Source organism: Phaenicophaeus curvirostris, chromosome 1 (assembly GCF_032191515.1).
Source record: "Phaenicophaeus curvirostris isolate KB17595 chromosome 1, BPBGC_Pcur_1.0, whole genome shotgun sequence".
Classification (NCBI taxonomy): domain Eukaryota; kingdom Metazoa; phylum Chordata; class Aves; order Cuculiformes; family Cuculidae; genus Phaenicophaeus; species Phaenicophaeus curvirostris.
The window spans coordinates 16,353,839-16,373,754 of NC_091392.1; the positions used below are offsets into that span (position 1 = coordinate 16,353,839).

Genomic DNA, 19,916 nt, shown 5'->3' on the forward strand with positions numbered 1-19,916 from the left:
TCTCTGGACACGCTCCAGAGCCTCAACATCCTTCTTGTGGTGAGGGGCCCAGAACTGAACACAGGATTAGAGGAGCGATCTCACCAGTGCCGAGTACAGAGGGAGAATAACCTCCCTGGACCTGCTGGTCACACCGCTTCTGATACAAGCCAAGATGCCATTGGCCTTCTTGGCCACCTGGGCACACTGCTGGCTCATGTTCAGTCGGCTGTCAACCAACACCCCCAGGTCCCTCTCCTCCAGGCAGCTTTCTAGACAGACTTCTCCTAGTCTGTAGCACTGCACAGGGTTGTTGTGCCCCAAGTGCAGGACCCGGCATTTGGCCTCATGCCATTGGACTCTGCCCAGTGGTCCAGCCTGTTCAGATCCCTTTGCAGAGCCTCCCTACCCTCCAGCAGATCCACACTTCCACCCAGCTTAGTGTCGTCTGCAAACTTGCTAAGGGTGCGCTCAATGCCTTCATCCAGGTTATTGATAAAGACATTGAACAGGGCTGGACCCAGCACTGAGCCCTGGGGAACCCCACTTGTCACTGGCCTCCAGCTGGATTTCACACCATTTCCCACCACTCTCTGGGCCCGGCCAGCCAACCAGTTTTCCACCCAGGAGAGTGGAAATGTCCAGGCCAGAGGCTGACAGTTTCTCAAGCAGAACGCTGTGAGAAACTGTGTCAAAGGCTTTACTGAAGTCCAGGAAGACCACACCCACAGCCTTTCCCTCATCCAGCAGCCAAGTCACTTTGCCATAGAAGGTGATCAGGTTAGTTTGGCAAGACCTGCCTTTTGTGAACCCATTATTCTGTTTTGTAATGGAATAAAATCACAAAATCATTTAGGTTGGAAAAGATCTTAAACATCATCAAGTCCAACCACAAATACTGTAGATACTGTCTCCTGTTAGGTATACTATCAATTTATGTCTATTCAGACATCTCCTGAAAAATGGGTAAAAAAAATGACTGTTGAGGAGTCTCTAGCAAACCAGGAGAGAGAAGTTTGGGCTGTCAGAAAACATGAAAGGCGATCAGGAAATTGTGCTGATGAGAAGCTCCTTGAATTTGTCTAAAAGACCAGTGTAAAATGCATGCCAAAATAAACAAGCTGCTGGGGAAAAGGGTAGAGTACTTCAAGATGGATGTACCTCCAGATCTTGGTTTTTTTTTTTCTTGGAATGCTGTCATCTGCAGGTTTCAGGACACCCTTTTTGCAAATGAGCCACCATTAAAGCTCTTGATATCTCCAGCCCATGTGGAGCCCACTTGGAATCCTGTGTAAGGATACCAAGAAGCTGAGGCATTGGGATAGGGTAATGGTTTCCCAGTCCCAGTGGACCTGATGGTTGCTGAACCTCAATCTCTACATGGTCATAGGAGAGGGTGGGATTTCATAGAACCATAGAATTCCAGAATCATAGAATGGTTTGGGTTGGAAGGGACCTTAAAGATCCCCTAGTTTCAACGCCCCTGACATGGGCAGCGACATCCCACTAGATCAGGCTGCCCAAGATCCCATCCAACCTGGTCTTGAACACCTCCAGGGATGGAGCATCCATGACTTCCCTTGGCAACCTGTTCCAGTGTTGCACCACTCTCATGGTGAAGAAATTCTTCCTAATGTCAAGCCTAAATCTGCCCCTCTCCAGTTTATACCCACTCCCCCTTGTCCTGTCACCACAAGCCTTTATGAATAGTCCCTCTCCAGCTTTCCTGTAAGCCCCTTTCAGGTACTGGAACATCGTTATCTCTTTGGAGCCATCTCTCCTCCAGGCTGAACAAGCCCAACTCTCTCAGCCTGTCCTCATATGGAAGGTACTCCAGCCCTCTGATGATCTTTGTAGCCCTCCTCTGGACCCATTCCAACAGCTCCATATCCTTCTTATGTTGAGGATTCCAGAATGGAACACAGTACTCCAGATGAGGACTCACAAGAGAGGAATAGAGGGGCAGAATCAGCAGGGAATAGTGGTATCAGGGGATACAGTGGTAGTGCAGACCTGCTCCTTGGATGGTGAAGTTGAGCAGAAGTGGAACCTTTCCCAAGTCCTACTGCCAAGCCCAGATGCATGCAGTTCCCACATGAAATTCCACTTTTCGACCAACGCATTGCAATACCACAGAAACAGCAGCAAGCAAAGTCCTGACATGGCCCAGTGCTGCTTTTTTCTTCCGTAAAACTTTCACTCCTTTCACTTCACTCCCAAGTCCTAGGCAAGTGCAGATGGGATCCATTCCTCTGTCCCAGGGCTGTTTGGGCTGGCAGAAGTCTCAACTCCACATCATAGTCAAGACCTACGCTGCCCCAGACTCTCACAAGCTCTGCCCAGCAGTGCTGCAGAGCCACCACTTAGACTGCACAAGCAACTGGGGCTCACTGAGGTGTCCCCTGACACAGAACTGGTAGGTTTTGCCCAGACCTGTGCTAACATCTGGCACTGACAATCAGTCTGTGAGGCGCTACTAGTGAACTTCAGTGTGGAGGATTTGTGGGTGCAGACTCGAAATGGTAAGTTCTGCTGGCACCGTAACATAGCTGTACAGGAATGCTTAAATAACTCCTTGGGAACAACTTTGGCTGAGGAACGCACAGGTGAAGGAGAAAGCTGCCCTCCTACCTGCCTGCTAAGCCAGCACAACAGGAGAGCTGTAGCACGCACCAAGGTACAGAAAATCAATTACAGCATGGGGCTTGGCACTGAAACAGAGGATGTTTTGGCACCTGAAACAGCTTTCAGCCAGTGGGTGAGGGATAGGCCCAAGCTCTCCAGAAAGGAAAGGTACTGGCAAATTCTATTGCATGAGTGGGCTGAGAGCTAAATCTCTACAGCATTAGCTCAGACTTCGGCAATACTCAAGCTCCAGCTTGCCTCAGAGGAAGGCCAGTTAACTCAAGAGAAACCATCACTTACCACAGGCAGAAGACTTTTGAAAGCGTATGTGAATCTCATTTAGAGAAATGCATGTAGTGATGCACTTTGAATTCACAACACATAGAAGATCAGCCCCAAGCAGCCCTAATTTCTTTTTAGTTTATCTCTAACTGAAGAATTTGCGTTTTCTCTCTGGTGGCTGTCTTCAGGCTAAATGCAGGTCTGGGCTCTGCTGGGTGGGAAGCGCACAGAGGTCAACGGGTCCCTGCTAACTGTAACCACTGTGAAAGTTAAGACAGTCAAACATCTGTAATAACAACCACGTCACTCTTCAATCTAAAGACAGGCAAGGAAGAAATGAAAGAATGACAGCTTACTATAGATTATCAAATATGAGAAGAAACCTCAGCCTAGTTGTGGAATAAAAGGTAATGTTGGTCCTGAATATCTCATCCTAGGAGCTTGCAGGCTTGAGTGACCAATACAGCTGGGACATTATCTGACGCACCCATCCTTCTTGCACCTTCTGACCATGGAAGAGGATCTCTCTCTCACACACACACACACACACACACACACACACACACACACTGCCCGGTCTTACAGTCGTTTCTTTTGTGACTCATTCTGTGAGTCATTCAGGGATTTGTTCATCCCATCCCCCAGAATTACTGTACTGCACATCAGCAATAGCATGTTTCTCTCTGTCCTTCTCAGGTTTTCTGTCCTTCTCAGGTTTTCTGTCATTTAGGTAAAATTATCCTGTGCTCCCTTAAACAGACGGAGAAGGAGCTTCCACCTACAGAACAGTAATGTCCTTAAGCGACTTTGATGTCATATATATATATAAAAAAGTAACATATAAGATACACAGTATATAAATATACATGTACATACCCTCTGTAATTAAAGGAACATGTCCATACGTTAAACATTTTATCTTTTGCCAAATGATGAATTGTACCCTGAGGTAATGAGTCAGGTAAAACATTAACATAAATTTGATGGTATATCTTAAATTCTGAACAAAATTGTGTTTCTATCAGAAGTTTGCAAGAGTTGCTTGAAGTTTTCACTTAATTAAAAACACCACCCACAACCGGGCTCATTAAAATCTCCTGTCCCAAACACTGCCTAAAATCATACATGATTTTCTGTGTGCAATGAATGCCAGATAGTTCATATGATATTACTGATACTGAGCATTGTTACCATCAGACAACCTGATGGTTTTACAGGCATACCTTGTTTTATTGTGCTTTGCAGATACTGCATTTTATTTCATCATTTTTAGCAATAAAATATTTTTTAATTAAGGTATGTACATTAGACAATGGTATTGCACACTTAACAGACTACAGCATCATATAAACACAACTTCTATATGCACTGTAAAACAAAAAAAATTGTGTGACTTACTTTACTGCAGTATTTGCTTTATTGTGGCAGTCTGGAACTGAACCCGCAGTATCTCCAAGGTATACCTGCACACTTATTCCAAACAAATACCAGCATGGCTAAACCTATCAACCGTCACTAATGCTGGCAGGATCAGGAGAGCCAAAGGATAAGGACCGCACTCCATCGGAGACTGACTGTGCTCTGTTTGTGGGGAGAGGAGGCACATTACCAAGGCAAAGGGGGCAGTTCACATCATTGCTGACCCTTACACCAGCAATCCTGTGAACAAGCAGCAGGTTGTTGCTACAGGGTTTTTTTTTATCAGTTTTATTTGCCAGGCTGAAATCTTCCCCCTCCTCCCACCCTTGCTACAAAAAAAATTTAAAAAATCATTTCTTCTGAATTTCTTATCAATATATATATCCTGAGAATACAGGCCATGTGCAGGCCACTTTAATTTAATACCTCCCATTGATTTTAATGGCTGAGAGATCAGGATCCCAGGAAGTAACTTGTTTGAACAACCAGAGTCAGTGAGTAGCTTTCCCCCCTGCTTTCTCTCAGGTCTCAGCAAACATCTATAGTGGCAAGCAACGCTACTAACAGGGAAACTACCTTGCTACTGAGTACCTGAAAAGACTTTTAATATATAACTGAAAATATGGAATCGTTATAAAACACTCCTAGATCACTGCTGCACTCTTATAGGTACCAATTCCTTCCCCTTGGTGTTTTCCTTTGCATAAATTCATTACAGAGCCAAGACTTCCTTAGTACAACATCCATGTGCTTCCCTTATGCACTTCCACTGAAATCAAGTGTGTCGACTGTTACCAGGGGAGGAAGCATTCATTTCCATCACTGCACAGTAAATCAGATGACATTGCTTCCCTCCCTCCCCTGATATAACCCATTTCATTACTGCAATGTTTCACAGTGCCTCTACATACCAGGTATTTGTGAGAAAGCATCAAATATTTGAGCTGACAGAGAAATGTTTTGATGCTCCTCTGCAAACACAGTGGCTTAATGCCAGCCCTGCACTCACCTCTTGCCAACACAGCTCCAGTGTCTGCTCCTAAGCAGCAGAGGATCCTCCTGATACAGAGTTAGTTATAAACCAACATTTTTCAACACTAAAGATAAATTTTACCAAGCAAACTGTGGAGCTGAGTACAGAAAATAATTTACAGCAGTCACTTCTACACTTACTTCTTATTTCATTACCTTATTACCAAACTGACTTTGCGCAGGATGGCAGCATCACTGGGATCCCACAGACCTGCTTGCTGTGTTAAGAAAATAGCTGCTGCAGAAGTTTCCCACCAAAGGTGCCCCTCACATCCAAGTCACTCGCTCCTGGAATCCAAATTCCAGTGATGCTCAGTCAAGAACTGTCCACAGAGCTTCAGGTGCCAAACCCCACTCAACCTTTGCTTGTATCTGACAATGATCAGCTCGGACTACAGAAGCAGCTTTCAGAGTTGTGAAAACTCATCTATGAAAACTTGCTTTGGACTGAAGTAATTTAGAGTATGTATCAAAGCTTGTTAGTCATTCTCCTCAAAAACGGAAGATAGAAAATAAACCTCAGCAGTGATAAAACCTCATACTCCTTATATGAATTTCAGCATTATCTGAAAGGACCAAAGAAGATCGAATCCTTTTTTTCCTTTGCTAGGTGCTGCACAAATGCAGAAAGAAGGAAATAAACTGAACAGTTTCTAGCATAGTTTTTAAAAACACACTTTAAAGAAATTTAATAAAAAGAGGAACTGGGAAAGGAAGATGAAGCTAAGAGAGTACCTGGTCCCAAATACTCACTGTGAACTCAACAGGATATTTTTGAATTGCTATTTATTTCAACCTGTACCACAGCACGTCTCACGCTTCCAGGGCACGAGGAAAGTGTCCAACTTGAAGAAGCCTTTCTCTGCCTGAGGACACAGTGTTGGGTAGAAAGAGGACAGGCACAGCTGTAACGACCCCACCAGCTGGACGAGCAGCCTGGCAGTGCTCAGTTGTAGGAGCATGAATAATGCAAGTTCAAATGGTCTGTATGGGTTTTGCTGTGCAAAAAAAGCTCAAAGTGACACAGGAAGGGCCTTATGAATTGAGAGGTAAAGGTGATTGTGTCTACCACATAAAGAAAACCTGCTGATGGGGCAAAAGGCAGATGGAGCGAGGTGAAACTCAACATGAATGAGGGATAAGAAAGAACAGCTATCAATACCTCTTTAAGGACTTTTTAATGCAAAACAGACAAATGAACAAAACAGATCTCTACAGGTATCTGTGATGACAAGTTACACGCTTCCATGGACAGCAGCAGAAAGGGATGTCTAATACAGAGCAAAGACCAGAAGCTCCCCAGGCAAGCAGGAGAATGGAAGAAGGGGCAAGGAGCCCGGTGGGGATGCTGGTGGAGGCAGGGACAGGGTGCTGCTGCACAAATGCAGAGTGAGCTAGAGGCAGAGAGGAGGGAGGGGAGTCCAGAAGGAGCTGGAGGTAGGGATCAAGTACAAGTTGGAGGCAGTGAATAAGGAGACAGCTCAGTGGTCTCTGCCTGCTCAGGAAGGCTGTGTAGTATCTGAGTGGAGCAAAGGGGCTGAAGGGTGATGGGATGAGGACCTCACAGTGTGAGGATAAAGCAGAAGGATGCAGTATCTGCAAAATAATATGAGTGCATCATTTAAGCAAACTCATGAGTTCTGAGTACAACTCAAATCCCTAAATTATCTCTGTCTTAAATCCCTTCGCGGGAACTTTTCTTCCAGCTTCATTAAAACATGAAGTAGCCATGGAACTGCTTTAAAAATACCAGCTGGGGTGAAGGCTCAACCCTGTGGCAGGGTGTGGGCAGCCTGATGGGCAGACCTACAGAGCTGCCTCCAGCTGCTGCTGCACCGCAGTGTCTGCTCCTTCTTTCGCTACTGGAGAACTGGTGCCAACATATGCAATTCTCAGATAGCTGGAAAGTCCTGAGAGCATGCTAAATACATACAGATTAGCATATCCTACTTGTGCCATTTACTCAATGTCAGCCCAAATTTAACCATTCTGGAATAAACACTGCTAAAGGGAAGGTGATGACCTCAGTCTGACACAGACAGCAAAGGGCACAGAGCTGCTCTCCACATAGTGACCCTGTTTTTCATCACCTTTACGTCATGCGAGTGGCAAAGGTGATGAAGGCAGCGGTGTTTCCTGCCATAAGCCCTCTACTCTCCCTCTCTCCTGTGCAGCAGGGACCGGCTCATTTCCCTTTGAAAAAAATGGGGCAGAAGAAGAAAATTATGACAGGGTGCATATGTTAACAATAGGAAAGCACCAGCTGCTAACATGGTTCACCTACCAGTCTGCTTGAACAGCAGCAAGAAAATGAGGAACGGGTTTATTTTTAACATCCATGTCAGATCGCTTTGCCTTTTAAAGAGTGTCCTGGGGCTGCCTGGGCTTCTTATCTGCTCAGCAGCACTTCAGCGAGCAGCTCCAGCAGCTGTGCCCTCCCCTCATCATCCACTGAGGAGCTTGGAAGTTGGAGTGTCCCTCCGCTGCCTCAGCAAGTGCTGCTTATTCTGCTAAAGTGATTCACTAAGAAATATGCAGGATATGGAAACTTGGCATGTTGCAGATGTAAGGAGGAGCCACTCAGTGTCCACAGATGCATGCATGGTGACACACCAAGTTTCGCATCTATTTCTCTGTGCTCTGGATAGTAGTGAGCATATTAAGTACAGATCTTATAAAATTAGTTTAATTTTTTTATTTTTAATATGAAATAACTAATATAAAAGGTTTTTCTTTCCTCAATAAAATATCCTTTGGCTCAAGAACCTATCTAAGAGTCCAAAGAAAATTTTAATCCACCCATTCAAATTGCCACACAAACTGTGATGAAAGGATGGAGCACTGGGAAATAAAGAACTTGCTGATCATATTAATCCTTCATCTTCCATTCAGTTTCCTACACCAGTATCCTGTTTCCTCTTTAAAAGGCAACAATGATCCTCTATTTCTTTACGTGATCCCCCATAATGCCATCACGTCAGACTTAAAAGCAATGCTTCTCAGTAACTAAATGAATTCTCTAATTTTTGAAATAGATTATAGAAGAGCTCTGATTTCTGTCTGTAAATAGTGACACAGTAGACCCTAAAAGCCTGCCTTTTGGTTCAACACAAAATGAACAAAAAAGGCACAAAGCCCTTGCCTTTGGTTCAGTCAAAGTGAACCTGCTCTTGACAGTGACGAAGGGCACAGTGGTGGGACAGGGACCCCAGAGTTCACCTCTGAGTGCCTTGGACTGTCCACAATGATTCTTTTTGCATTTCTCCTATCTTTTTATAGGGCAGATGAAAAAAGGATGTAGTAAGATAGCCCTTGATTACTGAAAAGTGTCAATAACCAAATTTTCCAAATCAGAGAACCTTGTGTTAGCTAAACTGGTCATTTTACACAAGAAAACACAGTCATATAGAAGGATTGTAGTTTGCTTCAGAAAACTCTACATTAGTGGTTTGTAGTTACTGCACTGAAGGCTCCTGCACTGTACAATTCTTTAAAAAGATCCAAATCAGTGAACTAGTTGCTACAGACACACTGACATTGGTGAGGGTTTAAAGAACTGAAAACTAAAATAGTTCCAAGCACCTGAAGGTCTCCCCAGCAGTACTTCTTAAAAGGATGTACTAGGTCTGATTTTGCATTCCTGAGACAAAACTCAAAATCCCTTAGAGGGAATTTTTGTCCCAGGCAAGGTACCAGTAGAGTACCAGTACCATCCATGCAGAGCTGCAGAAATGTTCCTGGTTAAATAAAAAAAATTCAGGTCACCTGCATACATTAGGTCAGAGCTCGATGACCCACAGCTCTATTACTTTACAAATAACAGGGTTATCACCAACACAATTAGTCTTACCTTATTGTAATACTGCACCTGGACCGAGTGCCACTGCCCATCGCTCACCCCTCCCGGAACAAACGGTGCCACCGTAGTGGTTGTCTCCCCTGCAAGGACAGGCAGAAAGGAAAAAATAAGTCAAGATCACAGCAAACTATGCTCTGTACTAAACAGAAACATGGAGAGATCCTCATTAGGCATAGGATGCAGCTATCTTACTCCATTATGCAGCAATTTGGGTTTTTGTCCTGTGAGACAGTAAATTTCCCCAGTTCCACGGAATTATTTTGGTGCACAAATACAAAAATAGCTTCTATCACATTTGGGTGAATTATCTTAGTTTTTATTATGCTTCAACAGAGTGTGGTAGCAGTGCATTGGGTAGATACAGCTGTTGCTGAAGTGGTCAACTGAGGAAAATATTTACATGAAATTTTCTGCATTTCTGCAAAAGCTGCACTTTGAGGTTTGCTTAATATGATGAGTATTGTCCTGGGATATTTTGTCAGGGAAGAATAGCCTCTTCCTTGTCAGAGCTGAGAGAGTGAAATCCAAAAGTACTCTAGTATAAAACATATGGATGATAACTCAGGTCCTGGCAAAATTTTACTAGCGCTTTAAATTTGAAAGCAAGCCCTTGCCACTGTTACTGGAAAGTTGAAGCTTTTAAGTCAGATCTGAGTGAGCAGAATCAGTTCAGTAACCAGGCATATTCTGAGGTAGCAGCAAAATAAACATTCTTGTTGAATGCACATAAAAGGCCTGGCATGGAGAAGGTATTGTAGGGTTTCAATTTTTTTCCCTTTTACTTTGGGTTTTGGTTTTTTTTTTTAACAGTTGGAGAATTCTACATAATACATCACAGGAAAGAATAACTCCCTCCCATAAGCTAATGAAGTACTGTCAAGCCTACAGAGTACTTTCTATTCTCTGTCTGCAATAAATACTTTACTCTCGATGATTCCCATGTCCCCAACACTCCTTTAACTCCCATTCTACACACATCTGTTATTTAAACAATACAGATTTCAGCCTAGCACGTTTGATATCTTGCTGAAATGTTTTTTATCATTTAGTGATAAAGAAGTCTGTGGTAAAAATTGGGGGTTTTATTCATCTATCAAGTTTCTGCAAAAGGAAGATCACTGGTCTCCAATCCATTTGCTTTGCTTTCTGTTAAAAAGTTGTTGCAACACGTAAAGCAGTCAGATCAGATGTCCAAAACTTGTACTCTTCCTTAAAAGCCACTTAAAAATATAAAACACAAACCATTCTCCTTCCAAAGAAAACACCATTTCTAATATACAGGACCAGACCTGCTCTCAGGTGGAGTAGTGGAAATCTAAATTTAGTTCCATGTATTTTAAAGGAGTTCCTCCACATCTAAATGCATATAAGTGCAAGTAGAAGGCTGGTTTTTTTTCTCGTTCATCCTCAGGGTGTCTTCCAAGCAATTTGATTCAAGTTTAGACAGGCGGAACAGAGCTACAGAAGAAAGCACATCTCTCTGACTGCAGCATGTTATTTCATTACACTAATCCATTCAAAAGCCTGCCTTAAAATCTAATTTGGACAACTTTGAGATAATAAAGGGGAAATGAAACCGGATATCTTCAACTCAAAGGGCCCAGATACGCACTTAGCATCAGTGGTAAATAGATAGGGTCATGCAGGATTTCATAGAATAGAATCATAGAATCACCAAGTTGGAAAAGACCTCTTGGATCCTCGAGTCCAACCATTCCTATCAATCACTAAACCATGTCCCTGAGCACCTCGTCTCCCCATCTTTTAAACTCCTCCAGCAATGGTGATTCAACCACCTCCCTGGGCAGCCTGGTCCACTGCCCAATGACCCTTTCTATGAAAAATTTCTTTCTGATATCTAGTTTCAACCTCCCCTGGTGTAGCTTGAGGCCATTCCCTCTTGTCCTGTCCCCTGTCACTTGGGAGAAGAGGCCAGCTCCCTCCTCTCTACAATTTCTTTTCAGGTAGTTGTAGAGAGCAATAAGGTCTCCCCTAAGCCTCCTCTTCTCCAGGCTAAACAACCCCACCTCCCTCAGATGCTCCTTTTAAGACTTCCACCAGCTTCGTTGCTGTTCTCTGGAATCGCTCCACAGCCTCTACCTCCTTCTTGTGGTGAGGGGCCCAGAACTGAACACAGGATTCAAGGTGCGGTCTCACCAGTGCCGAGTACAGGGGCAGAATAACCTCCCTGGACCTGCTGGTCACACCGTTTCTGATCCAAGCCAAGATGCCATTGGCCTTCTTGGCCACCTGGGCACACTGCTGGCTCATGTTCCGTCGGCTGTCAATCAACATCCCCAGGTTCTTCTCCTCCAGGCGGCTTTCTAGACACTCTTCTAGTCTGTAGCACTGCACAGGGTTGTTGTGCTCCAAGCACAGGACCTGGCATTTGGCCTTCTTAAACCTCATGCCATTGGTCTCAGCACAGAGAGGTCTAGCCTTTGCAGAGCCTCCTTACCCTCCAGCAGATCCACACTTCCACCCAGCTTAGTGTCGTCTACAAGCTTGCTAAGGGTGCACTCAAGGCCTTCATCCAGGTCATTGATAAAGACATTGAACAGGGCTGGACCCAGCAATGAGCCCTGGGGAACCCCGCTTGTCACTGGCCTCCAGCTGGAATTCACTCCATTTCCCACCACTCTCTGGGCCCGGCCATCCAACCAGTTTTCCACTCAGGAGAGTGTGCGCCTGTCCAGGCCAGTGGCAGCCAGTTTCCCAAGCAGAATGCTGTGAGAAACCGTCAGAGGCTTTACTGAAGTCCAGGAAGACCACATCCACAGCCTTTCCCTCATCCAGCAGCCGAGTCACTTTGTCATAGAAGGTGATCAGGTTAGTTTGCCAAGACCTGCCTTTCATGAACCCATGTTGACTGGGCCTGATCACCTGGTTCTCTTGCATGTGCTTCATGATAGCACTCAAGATCACCTGTTCCATGACTTTTCCGGGACTGAGGTCAAGACTGACAGGCCTGTAGTTTCCTGGATCCTCCCTCCAACCCTTCTCGTAGATGGGTGTAACATCAGCCAGCCTCCAGTCCAGTGGAATTTCCCCAGTCAGGCAGAAAACCATTTACCCTGGTGTTTGAGGGTAGCGACTGTCACTGGTGATGACGTGCAACAGCGATGTGTGTTGCACCTCTGCTTCTACTGCTTTACTGCTTGCAATGTCTCACTTTTCACAAAAATAAAATAAGAGTTGACTGTCCTGAATAAGGATAACAGGAAATAACAGGATTATTTCCTAATTACATGCCCAGTACAGAGATACAAATGTCTTACTTGACCTACACATAATTCCACTTGACCTTCACAACAACAGCCTTTCCCAGATATTTGTTTCTGTCCCCATGGAAAACATCCCCTAAACCTGTGAGAAGAGGTTTAGTAAACCTTGCTGAGTTTTAGTAAAAGCACCAAAACTTTCCCTCTGAACTCACATACCAGCTCCTGGGCTGAAGTAGGGACACACGTAGTCCACCAAGAAGTCTACCAAGAGTCTCAGCAAGCCAGCTGAAGCCCTGGGGGTGATTACTGGTGGCTGCAAGGTGCTTCAACCACACTGTACCACTGGTGCTAACAGCTTCACCTGCTTCCTCTGCCATGAAAATTAGCACAGCTGGGCACGAGATTTTGGATGAAACTTGGGCTTATTGTAACTTGGGAAACTGAGGTCTCTGCTGAGGCCGGGACTGTGCAGGGTTTGTTCCAATCACACTTTCATCAGGAAGAGCTTTGCAGTTGCCAGGGTTGATTTTCTAGAGGAAACCTCTCACTGAAAGAAGGCCATTGTCACAGGGATAAATCCCATCCTGAGCTTCCTTTGCCTTCCCCTCTGCTTCCACAAGCACCAAAAGATGCTGGCTTTGTCTTAATGCAGGGAGCAAACAAATGCCAAAGCCTCTGTTTTTTGTCTCCTAGCCCACTGTAGCAATGAAGCGGACAGCTCAGTTCTCCTAAATTCCTTGTGGGTTACAGCTTCTTCCAAGGGGACATGGTTCTACTGCACAGCTGTGTATCCCAGTGACAGCATTGCTCCTCACCAATTCCCAGCTAACAGCAGACAGTTTTCACTTCACTGCTAGCTTTTACTTTGTTTGCGTGTATTTTTCAGATAACATTTATGCACCTAGTTTCATCGATGGCATAGTATATAAACACATAAACACGCGACTTTTATCATAGTGTGATAAAACAATGTCTCATTTAAGCAAACATTGGCTGGCAGGCCAACTTTCAGGCTAGTGCCAATCTTTTATAGTAGACATAAACTCTGGCTTTTATAACTGATATATTGGAAAGCTCCTGCCTGTGATAGTGTGTGCTACAACCACGAACTGCTACAATCAGGAGTATTCTGCAACGCCTGGCATAAATTGTTCACTGCACATCGTCGGCAGGTTACTCAATTAACAAGGTAGTAAACAGCTGTATAAATTCATTGAAGTGTTCTTCCAAACAGGTTGAGATGAACTCCTGACTGCAAGCAGATATGCCTGACTTGAGCGACACCTCACCTGCAGAGAATGTGAGCTGGATCTGCTCCTCAATGATCTCCAAGGCAATGAAGTCATGCTTCTCATTAAAACGCCCATTGTAGAGGAGGAGAGCATTCCTCTCCCTGGTTGCAAACCTAGAACGCAGAGAAGAGGGGTCAGTTCGTGCTTAACGGCTTATGAATTGAAGACTGACAATCAAGTTGCCTAAAAGAAAGACGGCATTGTATTTAGTAGAAAAGCAAGTCTTTGAATCTTTCTTCAGACAGCAAATTATAAAACTGAGGAGTCAGACGGAGGATAAAACTATTTTTTCACTATCGACAGAGACAAGTGAGACAGAAATTACAGAAATCTACTCTGCAGAGATCTGCTGTGGATGCTGACCCTCACAGAGTAAAATTAGGCAGACATACGATGCAGTGTGAGTATCTGACACTCACCACAGCAGCACTTACTACACTTTGCAAATAGCCTGAAAACTAGAAAGCGTTTTCAAGTCAAAGAGGGGTACTTGCTGCCTCTTGCTGTCTAAATGCTACAGGGAACAAGGAGAGTCATCAACTGATTAAAAAGACCTGATGGGGAGGCAAGGCAAAAAGAAAGATAAGAGTTACTTTAATAATGCCATGTAGACAATTAGGATTCATCAATCAACAGAGAGGTCAGTTGGAGAAAGGAAGATAAATGCTTAAATGACTCCACTAAATCAGTGCCTATGGGTGGTTTTTCATTTTATTTTTCTTCTGCTTATAATATGGGATGTATCACACCTTTCCTGCAGAAAAAGAAGCAATTTCACTTTTTAAAAAAGCCTGGATTTTATTTTGTCAGTACCAAAATTTTTGAAAATTTCTGCATGTTGTGTGCATTTTTTCATATTTAATTCATATTATCATTGGGGAGTTACATGAGCTTTCATCTATTTAGAAATGCAAAAAAATTATTACACTTTATAGAAACATTCTGACAAATATTAATATTATACAAAGAGAGAAAGAGAGAGAAACCATGGGGATTTCCTGTATTACCAAAGGGCAGCGCCGTTTGATTTTGTATCTTGAACTTCAGAAAATATGCCTGATTTAAATTAACTCACTTTCCCTACAAATCAACCAAAAGCTGAACAGAACTACTGAAAACTGCCTTCCACAGACAGAAGAAATTATTCTTGTGCCTGCCATGTCATGTCTACTAGTAAGACTCATGTGATGCAACAAAACTTGCATTCAGAGAATGTGAAAGACACAGTATTTTAGAACATCAAGGTCTGGTATTTGAAATAAAAAATTTCAAGGCCAACAAATATTTTTTAACAGAAATTGCTTGTCAGACACATGTACATTGTGGATCACACTGAGTGGAGACCTTTTGGAAGCAGAAACCTTAAGTTTAACTGTATAAATGGGATCTTCTTACTCCATATATTTTCAAATATTTTTGAAGGAGAATGAATTGTTTTGATTCAAAAAAAGAAGTCAAAATCTTGACACTTCTAATAAAATAAAAACTCCAAAGAACATCTGGTACAGTTCATCAAAATATTACACAACCCATTTGAATATTTTTAATCAATTTTGAAATATATCTTTATTTCTAAATTTATTTATCATAATATAAATAATATCCTGACAGTAGAAGGCAAACTAATGAATTAAGACAGTATTGTGGAAATATTTCAATATTATTAAAACACAGATCTGGTTTTTACTTCTCACCATCAAACATTTCATCCAAAAGAATACAGTTCCTATAAGGCATTTCCCAAGACTGCATTTTTCAGTGGATAAAAAAAAGGTTTTGAAGAAACAGTTATCAGGTCTATCCAGAATACAAATGAGAAAAAGAAATGAGAATATGAGTGACGCTGCTTTAGGGGGCAGAAAGACTTAGTTCGATCAGTTACAACAGGAACCTTAGCTCTGTTTGTATATATTTTTCTGATGTGGTTACAATTCTCTACAATAATTTTAATTATTAAACTATTAAATTATTAAGCTATTTTTTACACTTCTTTACTCCGCATGTGCTCAGTTTCACTCTTTGCCACTAGTCAAAAGCATCTTTTGTATCATGCTAACAGTTAAAGCACTACTGCTTTTGAACTTATCTGGTTATCACCAGCAGGGGAAAAAAATACTTTTTTTTTAATGTAAGGAATATTTTTAATCTCAGGATACAGGACACTTTATGAGAGAATTTTGAGAAAATAGTGAGAAAATCTCTCCACTTACAGTGTCTCTTGGAGTGAAGGAGTAGCAAGTGTTGGAAGCAAGCAAGGAAAATATATAATGTTGGAAGCAGAAAGACGTATCTGGCCAGAAGCCTAAATATCTTTTTAAAAACATGACATTTTAGTCATGAGACTGGACAATGCACACATCCTGCTCTTTGCCAGGAGCAGGTCATGAGTCACTCGAGACTAAGGGAAGCGAGACACCCTGGGATTTTATGAATGCTCTCAAGTCACAAAATATCTAATGGCAAATCATCGTCTAGTCAAACTGTTAATTCTTGCTTATTCTCACATTATGTTTTTCACCTGCACAAAAATATAATAAAAGCCAAAGAAATAACCAGTGTAAATAAAATTGCACTTTGTGTATGAAAAGCTAAACATGTTGTTACTCCAAACATGAACCCCATGATGGTCCAGATTTTTTATAATCATACCAAATGGACTGAACAGCGCTTAGTTCATAACTAAATACACCATCTTGGTTTTAAAGATAGTGAAGAAACTCTGGTGTAAGCACTATCTTGCTACAGTAGTTTGGCATTCATCAATAACCCCTAAACAGAGCATTTGAGTCAGTTTAACTTAAAGCACCCCACATGTCAAAGATCTCTGCCTGAAAGCCTGAAAAATGATACCACGTGGCTGAGGGGACCAGCCAAGGGTAGCGCAGGTAATTTATGCTGGCAGCCATCCCAGACTGCTCTTTTATTTGCACTCTCCAAAGTCTGACACATCCAGCAGAGCCTTTTGCTCCTCAGCTTTTCCATGTACTTAGATCTGATGCTCTACAGTGATCTTTACAGATGCACCTCTTCCTTGCCTTGACTTGTCTACGCACCATGCCTGCACTTTCTAATTTAACAAAAATGTAAAGATTCCATAAAATTTCAGACCTTAGGATTAAGGCAGATGAAGGATAAAATGGGAAGGAGCTGCTTGGCTCCTGACAGATGTAGGTAACTGCTGAGTGTTGGGTGGGATGCATGCCTAGTGGTGTCCTCCCTGAGTACTTTCTCTGGACAAATGCGTGCACAAACACGTCTCTCACTATGGCTGTTGTTGTACCATCAGCAAATCAAAGGCCTTGCCCTTTGGGGTCAGGGCTAACACATTTTGTGCTATTTACTCACAGTCAACCGTGAGGGAGAACCAATGGTTGATCTTGACAAGCTAAACCATGGGAAAGCTGCAAACCCACACCTTTTCCAGAGGAGAGGCACGTGTGCACCTGAAGCTCTGGCTCCTCAGCAGGCAAGCCCTATGCCTGACCCAAGAAGTCTTCTCCAGAAGAGGTTTATTTTCCCCCAGGATATGTGAACTGGGGAAAGAGAGCCCTAGTCCACTCAGTGTGGCTGCCCTCATGGCTTCCTTTACCTCCTTGAGTAACCCCATGGGAAAAGTGACAGCCCACCCAGGAGAAAACTGTCTGACGTGGGGGAGGATGGGATGGTGATGAGGCTAGTTGCGCCTAACAGACAGGATGAGACAGAAGCAGAAGCTTGGTGTGAAGGCCAAGACAAGGGAAGAAAAGAACTTGGACCGCTGGGGTTGTCTCAAGCCCAATGCTGGGAACAAGTGGACAGAAAAGGCCTGAGGACTGGTAGTGTGCTCAGCCATAGCCTGAGGAGACCAGATCCTCTCACAGGCTGGAAAATAGGAGAGAGGAAGAGTGCTGCCAAACCAACAGCACAAATGAGCACCTGGCACATGAAATCCAGGAGGCCACAGGCACAACTAGAAAAACACGTGACATGCTCAAGAGGCAGCAAACCCACCAGCCCCGTCATGGCACTTCAGTCATGGGCTGTTGGGAGGTAGCCAGAGAGGCCCTGGTGTCCCTCTCTCCACAGCATCACACTGCACTGCAGCAGCGGCAAGTCAGGAGCTAGCACCTCAGTGGCATTCTCAGCAGGGCAGAAACCAAATGCTTTCAAACAACTGTGCACCATTTGCAGCAGTCACTGTCAGAAATACTGAGAGTGACCTCTACATGTAGGTAAATTGGTTGGTGAATATTTAACAAACACCCCCAGCCACCAGCCACACGGTCCCTTCCCCACTGGGACTTACATGAGAGAAACGGTGAAGTGGAAGCGCTGCCGCAGCCCCTTGAAGGTGATGAAGGACTGTGGTGGGAAGCTCCTGGTGGTCATCTCGCAGTACGGCCGCTCGTATTCACCTGGAGGACACTCGCACTTGAATCCCCCGATGAGCAGGTTCACACAGGTTCCTCCGTTCTTACACAGCCCTGGAGCACAGCGGCCAGAGCGAGCATTCACCTCACAGTACTCTCCTGCAAGGGAAGAAGGAGGCATCAAGGAAGGTGACATCTCATGCCCGCAGCAAGCTGTGACACTCAGCTACCCAAGTGTTTCTGATAAAGGCTTCCAAACTTGGCACCTGACCCCTCCACAACTGAGGTGTGAGCCTGTAGCTGCCAGAGACGGGAGGGAGGTGAAGGATGCTGCATCATCTTTCAAGTTTGAATTTTCTGGGGGGGTGCAAAATATGATTTGCTGAGCAATCCTCTTGCAAATATCAAACAACGTTGGCCCTGGTTTTCAAATGCCTTGGTTGCTTCCAGACCCAGTGATAAATGTAAAGCTGGTGGCAGACGGGTTTATAAGGGAGGAGGTAATACCACCAGTTAAAACCTTGCATGCTCCCTGTCAACCGAAATACGTGTGAATTGTTCTGGCATTTCACTATGGGCTGGAAGTTGTGTAAACAGTTAAGTGTTTGCACTTCGCCTTGAGTGGAATTTGGCTTTGCTGCCCATGGTGGTGGCAGCACACAGCTGAGCTCCACAACACCCACAAACATTTACAGAAAGAATAAGAAGGGTGCCGGTGACAAATGTACAGCTTCCATGTTTTACCATGTATCTATAGGTGACAGCCATTTTCTGAGCCTTTCAGAGATGTGTGCAGTAACTCTCTGCAGAATTTAAGGATTCTGCGTACTGCTTGCTGAGGCTGCTTTGCCCCCAAATGCTGCAACTGTATTCTATTCAAAAGTCTGTATCAAGACGTATTAGATGCAAACACTAAAGAATCAGATGTCTGGCTTTGTATGTACGTTCTAACCTTTTTCTGGGTTTGTCCAAAATCTGAGAGTGAATCATAATTTCAAATAGTAATAATAATTTTGCATTCATTAATGTAGCGAGGATTTCCACTAAAAAAATCTGCAGTTGAGACAAAAGCAGCTGCTGAATTAATCACTGTACAGAGAGCTAAACCCTCTATGTGAGTTTATTAGTTAACATCTATGTTTTGGCATGTGTCTTCTTATGATATAAAGAGTGTTCAGATCCCACATGTAAAATTGTTCAGAGAAATTGAAGATGGCATATATAGTTTAATATTACCTAGTAACAATGTCTGAGAAATAAATGTAGAGCAAAATGACACAATATAGCCAGCTGAAGGAATGAATACATTTCCAACACTTTGATATTTCTGTGAGTACTCACTACCAGGTTACACAATTATATTAATTCAAGCACAGTTAAAACCATGCAAATACATTCCTGGAGGAAAGTAAAAGCAGCAGGAGCTGTGGGCAGTGACTTACAAACAAAGGCAAATTAAAATGGAAAGTTTTGCTCCTGTTGCTGCCCCCACAGCTCTGTTCCCACAGGTTCCCATGCCGAAGCCACCCGTGCCACCCGGCACGCTGCAGCTGGCAGGGTTGCCTGGATCTGCAACTCTACTCTATGCCAGACTGTAAAGTGCAACGTTTTGCAGCTGGTTTAGCTGCTGCCCCAGGGGTAGCAATCTCTGAGGCAAGGTGAGGTAGACAGCTCGGCTGCTGCAGCTCTCCAGTTTGCTGCCTTTCTCCTCTCATATCCACACCACATGCCTTTCAGGCACATACAATGCACACTGGCAAAATGCAGGAGCAAATACAAGGTTGCTATGATCATGCAGCCAGAAAAACGCACGCCCCATCCAGGTGGGCTCAGCTCCAGAGGACTCCGGTCCTGC

At 43.8% G+C, this 19,916-nt stretch overlaps 1 protein-coding gene across 1 annotated transcript in view; it reads right to left on the bottom strand.

Annotated features, from left to right (window-relative positions):
- CELSR1 (cadherin EGF LAG seven-pass G-type receptor 1) overlaps nt 1–19,916 on the bottom strand; it is a 180,227-nt gene that overhangs the window by 64,732 nt on the left and 95,579 nt on the right. The window contains exons 3-5 of the mRNA XM_069849837.1: nt 17,998–18,220; nt 13,710–13,825; nt 9,188–9,276 (exon numbers count right to left, since the gene is read on the bottom strand). Coding sequence (XP_069705938.1) covers nt 9,188–9,276; nt 13,710–13,825; nt 17,998–18,220 — 428 coding nt within the window. The remainder of the gene's footprint in view (nt 1–9,187; nt 9,277–13,709; nt 13,826–17,997; nt 18,221–19,916) is intronic.